The sequence below is a fragment of the Plecotus auritus genome, assembly GCF_963455305.1.
Source record: "Plecotus auritus genome assembly, chromosome: 4".
Lineage (NCBI taxonomy): Eukaryota > Metazoa > Chordata > Mammalia > Chiroptera > Vespertilionidae > Plecotus > Plecotus auritus.
Genome location: NC_137775.1, coordinates 120,943,235 through 120,965,007, shown reverse-complemented (window position 1 = coordinate 120,965,007; position 21,773 = coordinate 120,943,235). Strand labels below are relative to the sequence as shown.

At 38.6% G+C, this 21,773-nt stretch overlaps 1 protein-coding gene and 1 pseudogene across 14 annotated transcripts in view; one reads left to right on the top strand and one right to left on the bottom strand.

The window, feature by feature from the left end:
- The window catches only part of CADPS2 (calcium dependent secretion activator 2), a 498,042-nt gene that overhangs the window by 325,661 nt on the left and 150,608 nt on the right, over positions 1 to 21,773 (top strand). For 11 of the 13 annotated variants that reach the window (XM_080666495.1, XM_080666494.1, XM_080666487.1 and 8 more), the window contains exons 9-11: positions 2,576 to 2,642; positions 18,721 to 18,829; positions 20,140 to 20,340. In XM_080666495.1, the coding sequence (XP_080522621.1) occupies positions 2,576 to 2,642; positions 18,721 to 18,829; positions 20,140 to 20,340 (377 nt within the window). Of the gene's footprint in view, positions 1 to 2,575; positions 2,643 to 18,720; positions 18,830 to 20,139; positions 20,345 to 21,773 lie in introns of all 13 variants that reach the window. The other 2 variants (XR_013960502.1, XR_013960503.1) reach the window with 1 other exon arrangement.
- Positions 5,472 to 6,747, bottom strand: LOC308245952 (dnaJ homolog subfamily A member 1-like; annotated as a pseudogene). Its single transcript has one exon. The product of its transcript is annotated as a dnaJ homolog subfamily A member 1-like (transcript).

The following is a 21,773-nucleotide window of genomic DNA, read 5'->3' as shown; positions in this document are numbered from 1 at the left end:
CAGTTGAGCTCTTTTTTATAGTTCCACAGCCCCAAATACCCTAAAACCCAGCATTCAAATGCTTACCTTGCTTCCAGTCTCAAGCTTTTATTCTACCTTTGAACATCTTCTAGTGTGCACATTTATGCATCCACCCTCTGCTTCGTGTCTTCAGAAAAACCATCCATTTCATTCCAGATTTGTTGAGCCATCATTTTGAATGATTTTGCAGCTGACAGTATTATTCCTTCTGCAGTACCTTCACTGTCAGCAAGGCTTACCCTTGACTTGCTTGTGGTGTTGATGGCCTGTGTATCAATATTCACTTTCACTTATGTATGACCCAGATGCCCGCAACATGCTAAGTGAGATGCTTTGAAGGAGCTGAGAAACAGGCTGTGGTCACAGGCAAAGGTCATTCCAAATGACCCTCTGTGGCTCTGAGGCAGCTATTTGGTGCACATCTTGCTACTGCACTTTTATAGAGGGCATCTGTTGTGTCCACAGTATGTGGCTCCCAAGGTCATTGCTGTTAACCCTGTAACAAGAGGTTGGATATGTGCATTTAAGCAGCGGGGGATTACATAGGAAAGCCAGAAAGAGAGCAGCTCAGCACCTTTCACCAGACTCACAGGAAAGAAATCAGAGGGTAGAGCAAAGGTGGGGCCAAGGGCTTCCGGGGACCATCGGAGACCAGAGTGAGCAGGTGAGAACAGGAGCAGTAGTTGTCTCTGTCGGTAACTGAGTTCCCATTACATGCACAAGCACAGATGATACAGTATTAAGGGTATTGTGAGAGCCAAATACAAGTTTACCAAGCACTTCGGCTAGCTGATGCGTCTGGAAGAAAATATCTAATTGACTTGGGCAGCGTGAGGGATGCTTTCCAGTGCAGGAGCCAAGTTTTTATTTTGACTTTTAATAACTTCATCCTTTTTTGTGTGTTTGATTCTGAAAATTTATAAAATACAGAGACTAAAGAAGGAAACTTAAATCATCTGAAATCCTATCACTCAAAGATAACTATTACTAATATTTTCTAGTATTTCTTTCATATATATGTTTTACGAATTCCAAATCATTACTTACACTTGTAGTTTTGAATCTGCTCTTTTCACATAGAAAAAGTCTTTGTGTTGCTAATTTTATCAAAAACATAATCTCAGTGGCAGCGTGTTATTTCTATGCATATGCCATTTTTCTTAAATGACTCACCTACTGTTGGACACTTAAGTTGTGGTGTTTTCAGTAACGTGAACAACACTGTTCTGTGTATCCATGTAGCATACTAATTATTTCCCTAATAAATTCCAGGATGAAAGGCTGGGGCTGTGCCTACGTATTGCCATGCTAGCCTGCGGAAAGGGATCTCATGTTGCACTGCGCTAACAGTGAATACGAGTGCCTGTCCATTTCAGCACACCTTAGCCAACAGCCCCTATTACATTGCAAAAAGGGGCTAGCAGTAGTTTGCTTTGTTTTGCACGAGAGAATTCTTTTCACAAGACAGAAACTAAACGTTGAAGCCACGATCTCAGTTCTAAAAACTGTGGAAGTCTAGAGACTCTTAAGCCCTGAAATAAACTATTAGCTGCAGTGCTTTTCTGTATAGAAACTGAGTTCCTTTGAGCAGCATCTACAATGTTAAACCATCACTCCAGAAAAAGAGATTGTGATAAAATACTGAAAAAGCTTACTTTAATTTAAAAATTAAGCTTCTATTTGTCATATTTTAAACTTCTAACTATGTTTTCTCGTTTTATAGGAGGTGTGTGTGGAGTTTTGTGGTATAATTTTAAAACAGCTCTCCATGACATGCTGTCCCTAGATTAATTTTTAATTTCTTCTTTTTCCCTTGATACTTAAGCTTACATCTGTATATTCAGTAAGAACATAAGTTCTATTTTCAAGTGATTGACTACTTTAATCATTTTAATTCATGTTACTAATAGCATTGCAGAGTTAAACAAAAGCCTTGATTGAAACTATGTTAAATTACACCATGTCACCCTCATTGTTATCAGAATTTCATAGTTAGGGAAATTTGCAGCAAGATGATCCTGTAAATCAGGTAAACCCCCAAATTATGGGGCTGACCCAGACCTTAGAAATCAGCAACTCCCATCCTTTCATTTGGTAGTTGAGGACATGGATGCTGAGATTGGTGCAGGCACATTTCTGGGTCACTCTGCTGGACAATGACCCTTTCCTTCACCCTGGGTTTTTGCTCTACATCTGGGTCCTCACAGGCCACACTGACAGCTGAAACATTTAGTACTCTATTCTTAATCCCTAGCCTTTGACTCCCCTGAGAAGTATGTATAAGAATTAAGTTCCTTCTGGTTCCCTGATTATCCTTTCTAACTCCAACTTCATTCAATTTGTGGTGTGAACTAACAAATTGATAAACTACATAAATCAGTTGCCTTTCAGGAACCTAGAATAAGCTCATTTTGTAATATCGAAGCTGCTTATGTCTCAGATTGCAAATTAACTAGACTTTGGCTTTAGCAGGCTGGTCTCAAGGATGAAAACCGGTGAGAGGGATATGATTACACATGTAAAGTATGCTTTGGTTGTTTGTTTTTCTTACCAGGTATCTGTATGCCCTTGGACAGAAGGTTTGGAAAAGATGGAAAAAACGTTACTTTGTTCTTGTTCAGGTTAGTAAATTTCTTCCTGTTACTTAATTGCTCTAAGAGAGTAGCTCTCAAACTTTTCTTTTTGTGGGTTATATCTACCAATATTCACTGTATTAAAAATTAAAATTGAAATAAAGTTCAAGTATTTATTTTAAAATAAAAGTAGTAAGTTCATGACTAGCTAACACAAATTACATTTTTATATGCAACAGCTATTTTCCAAACCAAACTATTTAGTGACACGAGTGGCCTTCATACTTTCGTACATCTCCTTAGTGTCTGCTTTAATAGAAAGCAGCTGGATTTTTATATCAGCTCCTACATTTGATCTGTTGAATATTGGGTCAAATTTAGCCTCTGGAAAACTCCACTGTACCCTCATGAGAGAATAGCTGTGAAAAAGGCAGATAACGCCTGGATATTATTATTGACCTCATAGATCCCCTGAAAAGATTTGTAAGGTCTTCTGGATTATCAAATGATACCTTGAGTACCAGTGTATCATTCTGATGTTTTAAAGGTAAACATACACAAAAGCACTCATTTTATACAGATGTGCCATATATGTCACTTACTCACATAGTTATGTCTTTTATTTAAAATATATTTTATTGATTTTTTACAGAGAGGAAGGGAGAGGGATAGAGAGTTAGAAACATCGATGAGAGAGAAACATCGATCAGCTGCCTCTTGCACACCTCCTACTGGGGATGTTGCCCGCAACCAAGTTACATGCCCTTGACCGGAATCGAACCTGGGACCCTTCAGTCCGCAGGCCAACGCTCTATCCACTGAGCCAAACCGGTTTTGGCACATAGTTATGTCTTTAAATCACTTGACTGGTAGGTTGTTTGCGATAGGATTCTGAATGTAGACCATTACTAGAATATACAGTTTGGCTGATACTTTGGTTTTGTGGATTTATGTTTTGTTCTTTTTGAATCATGGATAACATTTGCTCATAGAATATATTCAGTAAGTTAAATTTACATTAAAGAATAACTTTCTAAGTAGTAGTCATTTTATTCTATGATAAGCCTAAGGTATTTTATTTCCAATGGGAATATATTAAAAAACTCATTTTTAAAATTCTTAACATAAAACTTAACACAAAACTAATTAATTCCTACCCACACATTAAGCAAGCTTAAATTATCTAAATCAGAATGATATGATGAAATGTCAAGGAAGGAAAATTGTCATTTGCTATCTTCTAGCAATATGTCCACCTATTAATTGCTAAATAAATTATTTGCCATATGGCATAGAAATTTCATGAAAAATAAAAAAAATTTAGTCAAAAGTAGTTTTATTTACATTGCAAACAGCCAATCTATCTTTTATTTTTAATGGCTGAAGTGTAACTTTTTCTTGTGTGATTAGAACCAGTATCTTTTTAGTATATATTACCATTATTTTTAATATGATTTATTTAGTAGTAAGTTCATATAATTTTTTATTTATTTTTTAAATCTTCATTGTTGAAAGTATTACATATGTCTCCTTCCCTCCGTTGACACTTTAGCTAATTCAATCAAGGGTGTACACACATGTGCACACACATTGACAGTCTTTTGATATGAAGCCCAAGCATTTTCTTTGAGTAAGGGCACCGTTTGAAGTTCTTAGTGATCTGTCTTCCAAAACCCCACCTGTAAGTCATGTTCTTTGGTTTACAGATTTAATTTCTTTATATTGGCACAAGAACTAAAATGCATTTACCAAGCAGTTTGAGTGCAGACCTTTCTGGACATTTTGATTTTATTCCCAGCTATAGATGTCTTGCTCACATCTAGTATGACAAGTTTGTGTTGGTGACTTGTCTTTTTTTTTTTTTTTTTTTTTTTTTTTACTTTGTAATCAGTGTATTAAGGAGACATTCATACATTTCAAGAATTGCTTAAATTCTGATATCCAGATTTAAGCTTGTGAACATATGACTTTAAACATACAATTAAAGCTATTCATAATTTGCTATACTACCAACATTAAATTACAGTTACTTTGGAGCATAAGTTAAATGGTTTAAAGTAAGCCTGTAACATACCTAAAACACACCTTCCTATCTCATACATGCAAATTACTTCTCCGTGTAAAGGTTTCATCACTCAACTTCTTCTAAGTTAGCCTACTCCAGAAGTCACTACTCTAAGGCTTATGGTCCAAAGAGAAGGGGGAAAAATGTAACCAAGGATTGATATATAGTTATATATAATAATAAAAAAGAAGATGGCACCACAGAAGGGAATGCAATTCTACAAGTGCAAGCCCTCAAGAAGCAGATTATGATAAACCCCTTCTTTGGAAAGGTATCATTTCTATCATTGATACCACAGGTTAAATTATATGGCATGCCACCTTCAAGTAACAGTTGAGGCAATAGAATAAATGCAGAGGCATCACAATGAATCCCACTTAATACAACTATACAAACTAACACTTCTCTACAAATTAAGTTCTTTGTCTGACTGCCAGTTAAATACAGAATTTTAACTTCGTAGCTTAACAATTAAGGGTCACACACCAAAGTCAATACATATATCTAGCATTTCAGTCTAAGCTATTCCATATACATAGCCAAAATTAATTACAAAGTATGGCCTAGCAAATGCTAGGGGAATTTTTTTTTACAGGTATTAAACTTACCTTGCACACTTAAGTCATCACACATACAGGGCAAAGTCAGAGCTTTTACATTTGAGTTTATTCTTCATTTAACTTTTAAAACACTACTATACTTGAATATTAAATCAGAAATAACAGCAAGTAGTGAGCATATTATGGTTACAGTCCTTCCTCATTCACTACTGTATATAAAATGCCAGCAGTGAGTGTTATTCACTGGCCCCATTACAAGGTCTGACACGGAACACCACCCCTAGGATGATGTTCATCATCCTCATATGCTTCTCCATTGTAATGGCGCCGTCTTTCTTGATTTGGATCAAAGTCTACCAGTTCTGCCTGGTCCATTTCATCAGTCTCTTCTACTTCTTCCTTTCAGGTAGGAGTTTTTCCAGCAAAGAGAGTTTATCAGGAGAGAGAAAGCCATTCTCAGGAAAGTTTACCTTAAATTCGATGATTAGGCGACCCTTTTCATAAGGTCTACGATAAACTGGCATGCCTTCATTTAATACACACTTGATATCTCCATGCTTGACAATCTGACCTGGATGAGAGGTAATGACTATGGTTCGGTTGTCAAGAGTAGCTATTGGCTTTTGGAAGCCACACAATGCTTCAACCAGCTGTATGTCCATACACATGAAAAGGTCTTCTCGTCGAGTGAAAACAGCAAGTTCCTTCTATCTAAAAATATTCTCTCTTTGTCTTTTGCCCTTGGCATTTTAATTATGATATCTCCTGGCTCCAGTCCTGGTTCCTGGTCTCCTTCACCATGGAATGTTATCTTCTGGCCATCTTTCATGCCTTTATCAATATGAACTTCTAGAATCTTCTTCTCTCGAACTATCTTCCTTCCATTGCAGCTTTTACATCTGTCTTTAGGACTGATCCTTTCCCCAGATGAATTCTTATTTGCATTCCAGTACCTTGGCAATTGGGACAGCACTCTACTGCTCCTTTCTTACCACCTCGGCCTTCACATTTGTCACAAATCACATTCTTTTGTAGAGCTAGTTTTCTCGTTGCACCATTATATGTCTTCTAAGGTTACGGAGAGCTGATGCACAACGTTTTTACCTCTCCTTTCTCTCTGCATCCTTCCTCCTCCTCCAAAAAACATATCAAAGATGTCCATGGGGGAACCCAAACCACCACCTGCTCCACCTTCCTTAATTGCTTGTTCTCCTCCTTTGTCATATAATTCCCTTTTCTTTGCATCAGAGAGCACTTCGTAAGCTTGAGAAATCTGTTTAAACTTCTCTCCTTCATTTGGATTCTTATCAGGGTGGTACTTCAAGGCCAGCTTCCTATAAGCCTTTTTCAGTTCTTCCTGGTGGCATTGGGTTTGACCCCCAAAACATCATAGTAAGTAGTTTCTTTCACCATTTTTGACGGCCGGTGAGCGGGCCGAGGCAGGCGTGGAGGAGCTGGAAAGAGCGCGTTGCTGCGCGCAGCTCAGGCAGCCGCCGCTCCTCCACCTCTCACCAAGCGTTCTGGAAAGTTCCGCCGGTGACTTGTCTTTATCAAGTCTTTTTAAAGCATTCAACTGATTTTTCATAGAATCAGCAGCTTCTATGAAATATGCTGATTCAGTCATATTTCATACATTCATTGAGAAACTTAACTCCATAATTTCAATACCTTATGTTACTGGCATAAACACACCCAGCTGACTTTTTTTGTTTTATCATGGCACTAAGGGTTCTTTTTTTTTTTAATTTAATAAATCTTTATTGTTCAGATTATTACAACTGTTCCTCTTTTTCCCCCCATAGCTCCCCTCCACCCGGTGCCCACCCCACGCCATGCCCTTACCCGCCCCACTGTCTTCATCCATAGGTGTACGACCTTTGTCCAGTCTCTTCCCGCAATCCCCACACCCCCTTTCCCCCAGAGAATTGTCAGTCCACTCCCTTTCTATGCCCCTGATTCTATTATATTCACCAGTTTATTCTGTTCATCAGATTTTTTTATTCACTTGATTTTTAGATTCACTTGTTGATAGATATGTATTTCTTGTTCATAATTTTATCTTTACCTTTTTCTTTTTCTTCCTCTTCTTAAAGAATACCTTTCAGCATTTCATATAATACTGGTTTGGTGGTGATGAACTCCTTTAGCTTTTTCTTATCTGTGAAGCTCTTTATCTGCCCTTCAATTCTGAATGATAGCTTTGCTGGGTAGAGTAATCTTGGTTGTAGGTTCTTGCTATTCATCACATTGAAAATTTCTTGCCACTCCTGTCTGGCCAGCATAGTTTCTGTTGAGAAATCAGCTGACAGTCGTATGGGTGCTCCCTTGTAGGTAACTAACTGTTTTTCTCTTGCTGCTTTTAATATTCTCTCTTTGTCTTTTGCTCTTGGCATTTTAATTATGATGTGTCTTGGTGTGGTCCTCTGGATTCCTTTTGTTTGGGGTTCTCTGCGCTTCCTGGACTTGTAAGTCTATTTCTTTCACTAGGTGGGGGAAGTTTTCGGTCATTATTTCTTCAAATAGGTTTTCAGTATCTTGCTCTCTCTCTTCTTCTGGCACCCCCATAATTCGGATGTTGGTACACTTGAAGTTGTCCCAGAGGCTCCTTACACTATCTTCATATTTTTGGATTCTTTTTTCTTTATGCTCTTCCAGTTGAGTGTTTTTTGCTTCTTTGTATTTCACATCTTGGACTTGATTCTTGCGATCCTCTAGTCTGCTGTTAGATCTCTGTATAATATTTTTTATTTCAGTCAGTGTATGCTTAATTTCTAGTTGGTCCTTTTTTATATACTCGAGGGTCGTGCTAAATTTATCAGCCTTTTCTAGAAAATTCTTGAAAAACCTTATAACCATGATTTTGAACTCTATATCCAATCATTGGCTTTCCTCGATTTCTTTCATTTGTGATCTGTTTCTTTGTCTCTGCATTTTGGCTGCTTCCCTGAGCTGATAGAGTGGCTTTGTGTGCTAGGTGTCCTATAGGGCCCAGTGGCTCAGCCTCCCCAGTTACGTGAGGTGGACACTCTTGGTGCACCCCTTTGTGGGCTGTGTGCACAGTCTTGTTGTAGTTAAGCCTTGATTGTTGTTGTTATCACTGGGAGGAATTGACCTCCAGGCCAATTGGCTGTGAGGATCAGCTGTGTCTACGCTGGGAGAACTTCTGTGCTGGAGACACCCTTATGAGACAAGACTTGCAAAAGCCTCTGTGCTCAGCTTGGGTGGGGCGGAGTCTCAGGGCAGAGCAGACAGCATTGGTTTCCCATCAGCCCTGCCCTAATAGGCGCCTTTGTCTCAGTGTCCCATGGTAATCGCTGCAAGTACCTCTGAGAGAAAGCTGCCCTCGAGTTCTGCCTGCTGCCAGACAGTCCAGTTTCTCCCCGAATGAGTCTGGGTCTCCAGAGTCTTGCCCGGAACTGGAGTTCAGTGCAGTCAGGAGCTTTTGTCTTCCTCCCATCCACACACTCATGCCTCGGTACCTCAGCCTTCCGCTATTCCTCTGAGTCTCAGTGTGCTTTTCTCTTTCCTGACAGTCCAGTTTCACCCCATATGAGTCTGGGTCCCCAGAGTCTCACCCGGATCTGGAGTTCAGCGCAGTCTAAAGTTCAGCGCAGTCAGGAGCTTTTGTCTCCCTCCCAATTGAGAAAGCCAGCCATGCACTCAGTTGCCAGTCCTCTCCACGTGTGCGTCTCAGTATCTCTGCCTTCTGCAGCTCCTCTGAGTCTCAGTGTGCTTCTCTCTTTCCTTCTAGTTGTAGAATTTCCACTCAGCCAACCTTCCTGTGGTTCTGGATGATGTCCATTTTGTCTTTTAGTTGTAGTTTTGAAATTGTTGTGCGAGGCAGCAGTTTAGGTGTTTAACTATGCCTCCATCTTGGTTTCTCCCCCCAGCTGACTCTTAATAAGCATAGAGTTTTACAAGTAACTCTTTTTTTTTAAATTTTCTCCTTTTTTATATAAGACTTAATTTTTAAGAGCATCTTTAGGTTAAAAATTGAGAGAAAGGTACAGAGGTTTCTCATATAACTCCTGCCCCCACACATGTATAGTCTCTCCTATTATCAACATCAATTGATACATTCATTACCAAGGATGAACTGACATTGACACATCCATGATCATCCTAAGTCAATAGTTTACATTACGGTTTATTCTTGGTGTTGTGCATTATGTATATTTGGATAAATGTAAAATGACACGTGTCCATCATTATAATACCATGCAGAGGTTTCCACTGCCCTACAAGTCTTCTGTGCTCAGCCTGTGCATTCTTCTTCTTCACCAGGCAACCACTGGTTTTTTTTATTGTCTCCATAGTTTGCCTTTCCTAGAATGTCATATTGTTGGAGTCATACAGTATGTAGACTTTTCAAATTGAGTCTTTCCCTTAGTAATATGCATTTAAGGTTTTTCCATGGATTAAAAGCTCACTTTTTAAAAGCATTGAATAATATTCCATTGTCTGGATGAATCACAGTTTATCTATTCTATTCTACTGAAGGACATCTTGGTTGTTTCCAAGTTTTAGCAATTATGAATAAAGTTACTTTAAACATCCATGTGAAGATTTTTTGTGTGGATATACGTTTTCAACTCCTTTGGGTAAATACCAAGGAGCTCATTGCGACATATATTTATTGGAGATTGGTTAAGTGACAACAGGCGAAAGAGTTTCTAATACACTGATTGCTTTACTATGAAAATTAGGCTTTATTAGATCAGTCCTGGGGGGGTTGTTTATCCTCTTTGGAGAAATGTCTACTCAGATCCTTTGCCCATTTTTAAATTGGACTGTTTGTCTTCCTTTTGTTAAGTTGTATGAGTTATTTATATATTTTGGAAATTAACCCTTAATCTGATGTATCATTGGTAAATATACTCTCCCATACAACGGGACCCTACATCTTTCATGCAGACTCCAAGTTTTCTCTGCTTCCACTTTCCGTCATTCTCCTTACAATCTTTTCATTGCCAGAATAATCTACTTGAACATTTAAGCAAGTTGCTGCTTAAATCCTTCCACGACTTCCCCTTATGCTTAGAATACCCCTGACCATCATCTAGAGAAGGTCCTGCATATTCTGGCCCCTAGTTTCCTCTTTGCTGGATCCCTCCCTGTCACTGAGCAGCACTTTTAACTTGTAATATTCTGCGCCCAGATAAATGCCAATAATTGGAGTTTAGCACCTCCAAGTCATCAGCCCTGCTCTCCAAAGATACCTCAACTAAATATATAATATGGGTGTGCTTTTTAAATGTGATTTCTATGCAAATATGCCTTTGAATTAAGTCCCCTGTTGTTTTTTGTTGTTGTTGTTGTTTAACCCAGTTGAGGCTTGGCTACCTGGCTTTCATTTTTTCCATGGCAGCTCATTCTGCCTTCCCATTTTAGGGATCAGGTCACATGCCACTTCAAATGGGGGTCTTCTGTCCTCCCAATCTAGAGATCAACTCACTCCTATCACATTATATTTCTCAGAGCATTTATCTCTAATCAAAATTATTTTTTACTTCCATATTTATTTTTTATTATCTCTTTACCTTTTCTAGAATATATGCTCCATGAAACTAAGGACATTGTCTTTCTTATAAGCTACTATGAGTAGAAACTAAGTATTTGTTAAATAAATGAATATATCTGAATAGCTCTGAACATTGTTTTTACAAGACTGCCTTTTCTCTTTCTAATTTATATACACTGATTGCTAAGTCTTTTTATGCCATTCAGTCGAGACAATAAATATATAGTTCCCCTAAATCCATCATAATCTTGAAGATATATTCATTTTCTTTGATTAAATTAAGCTATGAGATTTAAAAAAAAAAGAAAGAAATTCTACCAGCACCTTTGGCCTCTGCCAGGAGCATTTCCAGCTAAGGATTTTTAAGCCTTAATCTTTACTGAAATTAGATGGTGGCAGTTGCTAAGCTGCCAGCTGTTAACATGATCCCTGCAGCAGGAATATAGCCTACTAACCTGAATGCTGTGGTCTCTAAAAACTCATAGTTAGCCCTTAACCATGTGGACATGGGCAGGTGTTGAACAGGTTGGCAATTGAAAACAAAATGGGAGGTTGCTCAGACCAGGTGCAGACACCTCGTGGGACCTGAACACCTTCAGTTACAGTGACCTGTCATAGGTCGTGATATCAGAACCTGACTTACCATTGGATTTAAGTCAGTTTAAATCCCCCAATTCTCAACAAATCCATTATTTTTGGAGTTGTTAAGAGCGGATTGGGTTAAGGACATTGAGTGTATATCATTGCTCTGTCTTTTGCGGAAAGGATTTTTCATTGCAATGTAGTATTTTATATAAGCTTTGTTCAGTAATATACCAGAAAGCTTAGTGGAGAAAACAAATACTAGATCAGAATAGGTCAGACCACCTGTTACTTTTTCACTCCCTGGCATGTGGTGATGGGGCAGAGGGAGGGCCGCAGACTGCCTCCAGCTAGGAGCACAGTGGGCAAGGTGACCCCCTGGTCCCTGTTGTTTTGTCTTTCAGCAGCTTCGTTTAACTGTTAGTGCCAACCGATGTTGACATTTTTTTCAGAGTGTAACTTTTCCACATTACCCTTCATCTGGTTACTGCCTGCCAAGGGGTAGCTGCAAGGGGTAGCACTATTCCAGTGGTTCGCTTGAGTTGGCCCTGCAGACTGGGTATGGGCTTTGCCTCAGGAATGTGATTTAGCATGACCTTGCAAAAGAGAAGGGCACAAGTGAAAGTCATTGGAGACACTAGAGGAATCCAAAGAAGCACAAAAGGCAGCATCATTTTCTGGAAATAGGTAGTTGCTTCTGGAACCAATGTATTCGAAAGCCAAACTGCACGTGTTCAGTTGTCTCCGGGGTCGGATTTCTTAATTGCCAGTGACAGCTTTGCTAGTCGTTGGTGTTTTGTTCCTCTTCCAGCTGCACTCTTCATTAAACTCGAGGCCCAGGTATCTGTGACGGATTCAGGATCTGTCTGGTGACTTTTGAGATGTTAAAATTAACAGAATATTAAAAGAAGAAGGAAATAAGATGAATATTTAATACTTTATCATTTAAGTCAACATGGCTTCAGAAAGTAGGTGATTCCTCTAAAGCTACAGGTTTTTTGTTTGGGAGTTTCTTATGCAATACCTCTAAAGATCTTGAAATTGGACTTACAATTTTATCCATCATGTTAAGAAACAATTGTATTATTTAAAGCTAGTTCAAAGTACCATATTTAAACCTGAAAAATAACACAGCAACTGGACCTTGTGTTTAAGTTGGTATATAAAGAAAAGTCAGCATTGATGTAAGCATTTTACACTGCATATAAAAAGACAAGTCGCCTTTGACAGGGAATTTTTAAGGCTAGATCTTAAGTAGCAAGCAAATTTTTAGCATTTTTGGTGGGTTACACCTGTCAAGTGTAGATTCTTTAATGCATGATAATATATGAACATGATTTATGTAAAGAGCTTTAGAGATCAATTATTTTTTGAAAGAACAATAATTTTAAATATATACATTGAAATATATATTCAAGATCATGTCCATTAGAAATAGAGGGGATAACAGAAAACTACATTTAGCGGCATCCTACTTCTTTCTCGCTCCGTTTCTTTTTCATTTATGTATTCATTCAACAAGTATCTTCCACAACATAGTCACTGTGTTCTTCATGTAAAGAGACAAACGATGAGTAGGGAGAAAGAGAAAGGGAGAGAACCAAGTGAGGCTGGGAAACAGAAGGCCAAGACATGAAAAAAAACAGTCCCCAGGTCATTCACAGTGAAAAAGCATATGGCTGGATCATCAGTTCACTCCCCAAATCAGTCAGGTGCCTTCACTGTGTTACAGCAACAAACTGCATTTCTAACCCAAAAGGAAATGACTCTTGGAAGACACAGAGAATAGGGTGAGAAAAGGATGGTCCCCTGACAACTGGGTTTGATTTATTGGGGAGACTACTTTATAGTAGGCAAGCCATTGTGCTAGGTGCTCCATGTCGGTTATCTCTAATTCTCTCAAACCTGGTAACGTATGTTACTGTTGTCTCTGTGTCACAGAAAATCAAAATAAAGTATATAGGTCTTGCCAAAGATAAGTTGAAAGAATGCAGATAAGTAACTGGCAAGGGAGAATTAAAGTGAGACTTGCGTTTGAAAGGGCAGACTCTTTTATTAAATCTGTTATATCCCCCTTCACTTCCAATTGAAATACCTTACTATGATTGTCTTCAGAGAGCCCTTTTCTATTGAAATAGACCCCCTTCAATGTGATTCTCTGTACTGTGCTTTATTTTTCTTCAAAACAACTCGCCACCCAATATTGTTTTTAGATATCCTTTCATTGGTAATTCAGTCTTCTCCATTCTCACTTTGTGAGATTAATTTTTTTCCTTTCTATTGTTTTTGTTGTTTCTGATTCTGATGCTGGCGATACTGTTATAGCCTCAAGGCCTAGAAAATATCACTGTAGATGCTCAGTAGATATTTTTTGAATGAATGAATAAGAAAGAGAGGGAAATACCCACAAAAACACAGAGGAAGATATGAAAATAGTAAATGCACATGAAACTGAAGTCCATTATTTACCATTCTGGCTACAAAGCAATGAAGGCATAATTCCATATCTCTAAAGGATAACTAGAAAGAACCAGATGTGTCCTCCTAAAACACCAGATAGGAAAGAGCACTCACTTCAGCATTTAAACTATTTTGCTAATATGTCCTTTAAAATAATTGTGTACAATTATAGGTCTTTGTAAAATTTTCATAAATTTAAATAGTTGCAATGGATGCAAGTTTGACAATAAAAATATTAAATCAATCATAAATATGCCCAATGGAATCTAAACATGGTGGTGACTTTATATTCACCTATAGCCATTGCAAATTCATTATTATTTGCTTTTTCACCATGAATTCTTATTTCCATGACTCTTCCCCAATGGAATTTTATTCTTTTTTTTAAAAAAAACATATTTTTATTAATTTCAGAGAGGAAGGGAGAGGGAGAGAGAGATAGAAACATTAATGATGAGAGAGCCCCGCAACCCGGCCATTTGCCCTGACCAGAATTGAACTATGACCTCCTGGTTCATACGTTGACACTCAACCACTGAGCCACACTGGCTGGGCTGGAATTTTATTCTTAGGAAATAAGTATTATGCTTCAAAATCATCTTCATCACACTATCATGCTTCTCTGCAGTTAAAAAAAGGGCCACAAAATTCACCTGGGTGCAGCCATTTATTTCAACCCCAATAAATCTTACCACTAAACCTCATTCTCCCATGTATGGGTGCCCAGAAATGTGAAAGGGCCCCATTTCCACTGCCAACACTTATATTAAGCATTTTTTAAATGACCCAACAAATATTAAAAATATAGTATAGCCATATATCATTTGCAGTCAAAGGTAGAGAGCAAGAGAAAGGAAAGGATGAAATAAAGAAATAAAAGAGACAACAGGCTATAGAGTCAAAAAATTAAAGGAAAAGCACAAAGGAAGAGTAAAAACAAACAAACCATGAGGAAGATGCCACTAAGCAATTAGGTTTAAAGAGAAAGGAAAGGGAATGTAATAAAATTTTTTAAAACCTATTCATCAAGAATCAATTTCTAACTGGGAAATGGACTTTATTGAATAAATATATATATATTAAAAATCTACAAAACTAGACTAAAAAGTATAACCCTCTTATGTTGAAGTCCCACCTCCCAGTACGTCAGAATGTAACCTTATTTGAAAATAGTGTTGTTGTAGGTGTGATTAAGGTGAAAAACTGGGCCCCTAGTCCAGGCTGGCTGGTCGCTCATAAACAGAGGGAATTGGGGCACAGACATGTATACAGGGAGAATGCCAGAGGAGATGGATTCAGAGGTGGAGATGATGCTTCTACAAGCTGAGGAATGCCCCAAATTGTCAACAAACCACTGGATCCCAGGAGAGGGACACGGAACAGATTCTCCCTAATCATCAGAAGGAACCACCCTGCAGAAACTTTGATTTTAAACTTCCAGCCCTCAGAACTGCAAGACCATAAGTTTCTGTTGTTTAAGCCAGTGGTCAGCAAACTGCGGCTTGTGAGCCACATGCAGCTCTTTGGCCCCTTGAGTGTGGCTCTTCCACAAAATACCACGTGTGGGCGCGCACGTACAGTGTGATTGAAACTTCGTGGCCCATGCGCAGAAGTTGGTTTTCGGCTCTCAAAAGAAATTTCAATCGTTGTACTGTTGATATTTGGCTCTGTTGACTAATGAGTTTGCCGACCACTGGTTTAAGCCAATAAATAAACCAGAGGGCAGAGGTATCAGACATAAAGAATAGCATAGGAAAGACAGACAACCCTTTCTCTAAAATTAACTGTCATTAACTCATCTTACGCTAAACCCCCAGATATTTTTTTATCTTGTTTCTCTCTTTGAACAAACCAAATCACTCAAACTACCTCATCTGAAGAAAAATAACAGTGAAATTGAAACTCCTTTAACCAGTCCAGCTGGCCATGGCTCAGTGGTTGAGTGTGGACCTATGAACCAGGAGGTCACAGCTTGATTCCCTGTCAGGGCAGATACGCAGGTTTCAGGTTCAATCCCTAGTCAGGGTGTGTACAGGAGGCCATAGCTGTTTCTCTCTCATATCGATGTTTTTTTCTCTCTCTCTCTCCCTTTCCCTTCTTCTCTTTCTAAAATAATCAATAAGACATTTTTTTAAAAAAACTTAAAGGTTATAAGTACACAAAAAGTTATGATTCAAAAAATGAGTGAGGGATATATACATGTTAGAATATTATTGTACTTCTGTTTATGTTTGAAGTATCTGATCCTGTTTTAAAGATAACACTGCATTAAACCACTTTATGGAAGAATAGTGGGACTTTGGACTAAGTTACTGTTCTTAAGTAAGAGAATTATCTTCTTTTTAGAATAAGTAATAGAATACAATGTTATTGTTTACTGCTCAGTCGAAGAATGAAACCATCCCCCAAGAAAAACCTCACAATCAGACCTTTTTTCACAAGAACACTGAAGCCTTCTTTAATAACAAACCACTGTGTGAACCACTGGGTTTCATCTGCAAGCCTTAGGCATAGACAGGTTAAAAGTAAGTTCATCGAGAGTCTGTGAGGTGAAAAAAGAAAAAACCTTCAGAGTAGCAGAAACCACAACTGTCTCAAGTTATTGGCCTCACTCTTTCCAAACGAGGATTTGTTTGTTTGTTTGCTTGTTTTCCAAAGTGGAAATAGCTGTACTTTTTATAAATTAAAAAGTAATTCATAATGTTTGGGGGGAAAATTCAAAACACTGAAAAAATCTAAATACATAAAAGCCTAAGCGACCGAACTACCAGTCGACCAGTTGCTGTGACGCACACTGACCACCAGGGGGCAGACACTCAACACAGAAGCTGCACCCTGGTGGTTAGTGAGCTCCCACAGCCAACCTTCCGTAGCCGGCCAACCTCCTGTGGCCAGCTGGCTGGCCAACCTCCCACAGTCCCTCCCCCGGCCCCGGCCAGCTGGCCATCCCCCTACTCCCCCCTCATCAGCCCTGATTACCAGCCAGCTGAGGGACCCACAAATTCGTGCACCAGGCCTCTAGTAATTTATAATAACCTATAATGTCTCCAATAATAACCATTATTAATATTTTGTATATATCCTTTCTATTTGTGTATGTATAGTGTTTACTGTGAAATTACACTCTGTGTTTTTGTTTTTAACCTGCTCTTTATGTTATAAGATATCTTAGAAATAGTTTCATGTACAGAAAATCTGTCTTTAATGGCTATGGAGCATTATACTATGTGGTCCTGCCATGAGGTATTTGAACCACTGTTGGTGTTTCTTATATGCAAGGCTGCAATGAACACAGTGCACAAGCATCTTTGAATACTTGTCCATTTGTCTCCTTGGGATATGGTTTTAGATGATTTGCTGGACTGAAGGGAAAACACAGTAAATAGTCAGGTATCAGTCAGGACTCTCCAGACAGGCCAACCCAGAGGCTGGAAACTCAGGCAGGAGTGTATGCTGCAGAATGCTCTCTTCTCTGGTAACCTTAGTGTTTGCCTTTTTACTTTCTTCATGATGTCCTTTAATAAGGACAGTTTCTAAATTCCACTGTACTCCATGCCATTGCTTCTTCTGTTATAACTAGTGGCCCGGTGCACGAAATTCGTGCATTGGGGGGGGGGGGGGTGTCCTTCAGTCTGGCCTGCACCCTCTCCAATCTGGGACATCTTTCTCGCAATCCGGGACCGCTGGTTCCTAACCGCTCACCTGCCTGCCTGCCTGATCGCCCCTAACCACTCTGCCTGCTGGCCTGATTGCCCCCAAATGCCTCCCCCGCCAGCCTGCTCACCCCCAACTGCCCCCCTGCTAGCCTGATCGCCCCTAACCACCTCTGCCTCGGCCCCGCCTCCATGGCTTTGTCTGGAAGGACATCCGGTCTAATTAGCATATTACACTTTTATTAGTATAGATTAGGTCTTTGGAGTCCTCTTGAAGTAATGTTTGTCTGTTGAGAGATGGTCTTATGTTTCCTTAGTTTCATGTCATGTTTCAAAGTGGAAAGAGATATGATTCACAATAACCAAGTTGTTTTTCGTGGAATCCTGTGTGGTAGGGTATTTTGCAATTTAGATTTTACTGATCCACCAACATTCTGTTTCTCCTGCTGGGAAGCAGCACCTCCTCTATTTTTGAGGGAAGGGGAGGGGAGGGAACTTCTAAGGGCCTGCCTATTGTAGCATGTGAGCTCTTGACCCAAACAGGGCTAACACTGGTACTTTTGTCCCCTCTGGCTGCAGTGGTTGGTCCATATAGGGCCGGTGACCCCATCTGGAGCAGTCAGGGAGGTGTGCAGAGCTGCCCACAGCACGGTCTACCTCTGCCAGGCAGCATAGCCGGAAGCAAGTTGACCGGAGCAGCAGAATGCAGAGAGAGAGCAGGTCTCGGCCCTGCCAGGTCACTGCTACCTAACACTTACTGTACGCCAGACCTTCCTGTGGGTTTTGTAGGTGGGTCTGTAAATTCCCAACTTTTATTGAGGTCTTTTTCACTTAAAAGTTTTGAAAGAAGTACCCTTGAAAGTGAAGTCCCATTATCATAGAAGTTTGCGAATGCTTCTAATATATCTCACTCCTAGAGATTCACGGCATAGGTTAGCTTATTAAAGAACATAAAACCTGTGGTGAAAGAAGCCTGTTTATCTTTGTTTAACCCAGTGATTCCCACACTTGTTTTTAACATGAATACTTTTTTATGATGCTTCTATTAGCGTCCCAGAATCCTGACAAGTGGCTCACTGACTTGGAAATGCCAGGCCCACAGCGTGGAAGGTACAACTGCAAGCTGACAGATGAAAGGCGCCTTCATCTGGGAGTTCGGTTTTGAAACGCACTACTATTTAATATTTTATAGGAAAATAATGTTATGTTCTATTTGGGCAAAGAGTCAGAAACATCTAAAAGACAAATTTCATGCAACCAATCTGCCAACTTCTTTCTCGTGCAGGTTAGCCAGTACACCTTTGCTATGTGCAGCTATAGAGAAAAGAAGTCTGAGCCGCAAGAATTAATGCAACTTGAAGGATACACTGTGGATTATACAGATCCCCATCCAGGTAATTCTGAGTTGAATCACTTTCCCAGCCATTCACATATTCATCAAGTTCTCATAAACATCCTGTCTCTGTTCTACAATATCCACTCAATGACTGGGGTGCATATTTCGCTTATATTCCTGAACAGGCTTTGTGAAAATCAAACTGTATCTTTTTGAGGGCTACTTCACTGTAGCCATACTCATCATCTCTGTTATCTTTGTACAGAGATTTTCAATCTTTTTCATCTCACAGCACACATAAACTACTTACTAAAATTCTGCGGCACATTAAAAAAATTTTTTTGCCATTCTGACCAAAAATAGTAGATGTGCTTCCCACAGGATGGCTGCTCTTGTGTTGGCTGTTGTCATATTTTTATGTTACAGTCTAAGGGAAAAGAGGTCAGTGTGCCCTTGACTCAGTAGTCAGGTATTGCATGTTTTAAACATTCCTGCAGCACACCAGTTGAAAATCTCTGTCTTAGTACGAGTATGAAATATGTGAAAGTTACTGTTAACAGAAAAAGTAGATGAGAAATAGCATCAATGTTTACTTAAACTTCTTTACTGGAAAGCAAAATGTATAAGAGACAGAAATAGGGAAAGAAATGGCAAGTGAATTATTATATGTTCTACCAGTTTTGTCCCCAGCACCACATTCTTGTGCTTCTCTTCCCTCCCTCCACATTAACATTAGGTCCAGTACTAGACTCTTGGTTACTAAAGCTGGTGAGGGAACGAAACCACATGTGGAGATTGGTGAAATTAGTAAAATGATATTAAGAAAAATGTAAATAAATACAGAGATTGAGAAATTAATATATAGAGATTAAAAATAGAAATCTGTGATCACATGCACTAATTTTGCATTCATTTAAAAAATGAAAAATATCTTCTGTGTGAAAGAATTTTGCTAAAGATAAAATACCATATAATGAAAGTATAATTTTTTTGCTTATCTGTATATTTTTTTCAGCTAAACTCATCACATAGTTCTGCATAGAGAATGAAAAGCATGCCTACAGATAAGCACTTCTCTGACATGAACTGTCAGACTATGTATGCATTTCTATGGGGTAGGCTTGTATGTCTTGCACAATGCTACCGTGACATGGACTGTTTATTTCCCTAAGTTATTTTTAATTTGCAAAGCAATATGGAGATTTAATCCTTTCTCTTATTGTCTCTCCTACAATTCTTGGTTTGATCCTCAACTAAAGCATTGAGCAGCTAGTATCAAATCGATTCCGTTCCATGAGACCATTTAGTGAGTAAGATTAAAATCTGTCAATTGTGTGGCTTTTCAGTGATGTCTTTCTCCCTCCACAGGCCTTCAGGGTGGTCGCATGTTCTTCAATGCTGTTAAAGAAGGAGACACTGTTATATTTGCCAGTGATGATGAACAGGATAGAATATTATGGGTTCAAGCCATGTATAGGGCTACAGGTCAATCTTATAAACCCATTCCTGCAATTCAAACCCAGAAGCTGAATCCTAAAGGAGGAACTCTTCAAGCAGATCCTCAGCTTTGTAAGTTTTATTAAAAAAATAATTTGATTAACAATTAATACCTTAATGAGATATAAAATCATCTGAGGCAAATTTGTTCAGTGTTATAGTTTACATCATGAACTGATTCCTAATTGAATAAAAATAGTTCATATTAATAGTCATAGAATTAGTTATCTAATTTTTCACACAGATCTAGAGTAAATGGTTTCCAGTCATGAATTTGCCAAGCATTGGAGTATCTCTGGGAATCACAACAGCATATAAGAACATTTTCCAAAACTTCTCAAAAGAAATTTTATTTTAACTTTTGTAGTTTTAAGTACTTATGTGTCCTATAGAAATTTTAACTTTGTCTTATAGAAATAAGAAAGTATTGCAAAATGAAATTGGCATTGATAGGATTTCCGAAAACCAAAATGATGAACTATTACTTTCTAGATTTTTTCTTCATAACTCAGAGGATAACAGGGCTATTTTCTGTTGTGGATTGATAAAAAAGAATAAGTCATCAAGCCAACTTTCTTTTTCTAAATATCTTAATATTTATGTCAATTTTTGAATGCTAATTTAAATTATTAAGAACTATATTTTTTGGCCCTGGTGGGGTTGCTCAGTTGATTGGAGCATCGTCCTGATATGCCAAGGCTGCAGGTTTGATCCCCGGTCAGGGCTCATATAAGAATCAACCAATGAATGCAACATAAGTGGAACAACAAATCGATATTTCTCTTTATCTCTCTAAAAATTAATAAATCAAAACGAAATATATTTGTCACTTGAATTTATAAGTGATTAATAACAAATTATGTAATGATAGAAACATTTTCAAGCATGGCTTTTATAATCATTAGGCCAAATGTTCTAATTTGTTATGCTCCTTTGTAAAACTTATCTAGTTTCTCCTGAAATAAATCCGTTTGTCTATAAATTTAAGCTCAAACGGTGACTTTTCAATCAGCATCTTTTACTCTCAAGATTCTTCTTAGAGGAGTAACATCTTGATGTGCATTTTCTTTTCCTACTTGTTATGCTTCAAATAACTACTCCCTTTTCTTTTTGGCACCCTTGAGTGTCACATCTGGACATCTTAAAGGCACTTTAGTCAAATAATTACAGATGAAATATGAACTCCAGTCACTTTTGTGCTTTGGGGTTAAATGATATACCTTTAAACTTACCACAGTCCATCATCATGTGATATCATTTGGTGCATAGTATGTGGACCCTTCAGGAGTAGACCTCCATTTCTTCCCTCCTGGCCTCTGAGCTAGTCTGGTCATACATTTAACTTCTGCCTCTGTGGGAAATCCCACGATGCATTGCTATTAGCATTATTGCCTTAAACAGTTACCTTCTAAAGAAATTTAAATAATGAGGGAAAAGTATTTACTCACCCACTTCTGGTGCTCCTCATTCTCTCAGAGAGATATTTTATTTCTTCTTGAAGGCCT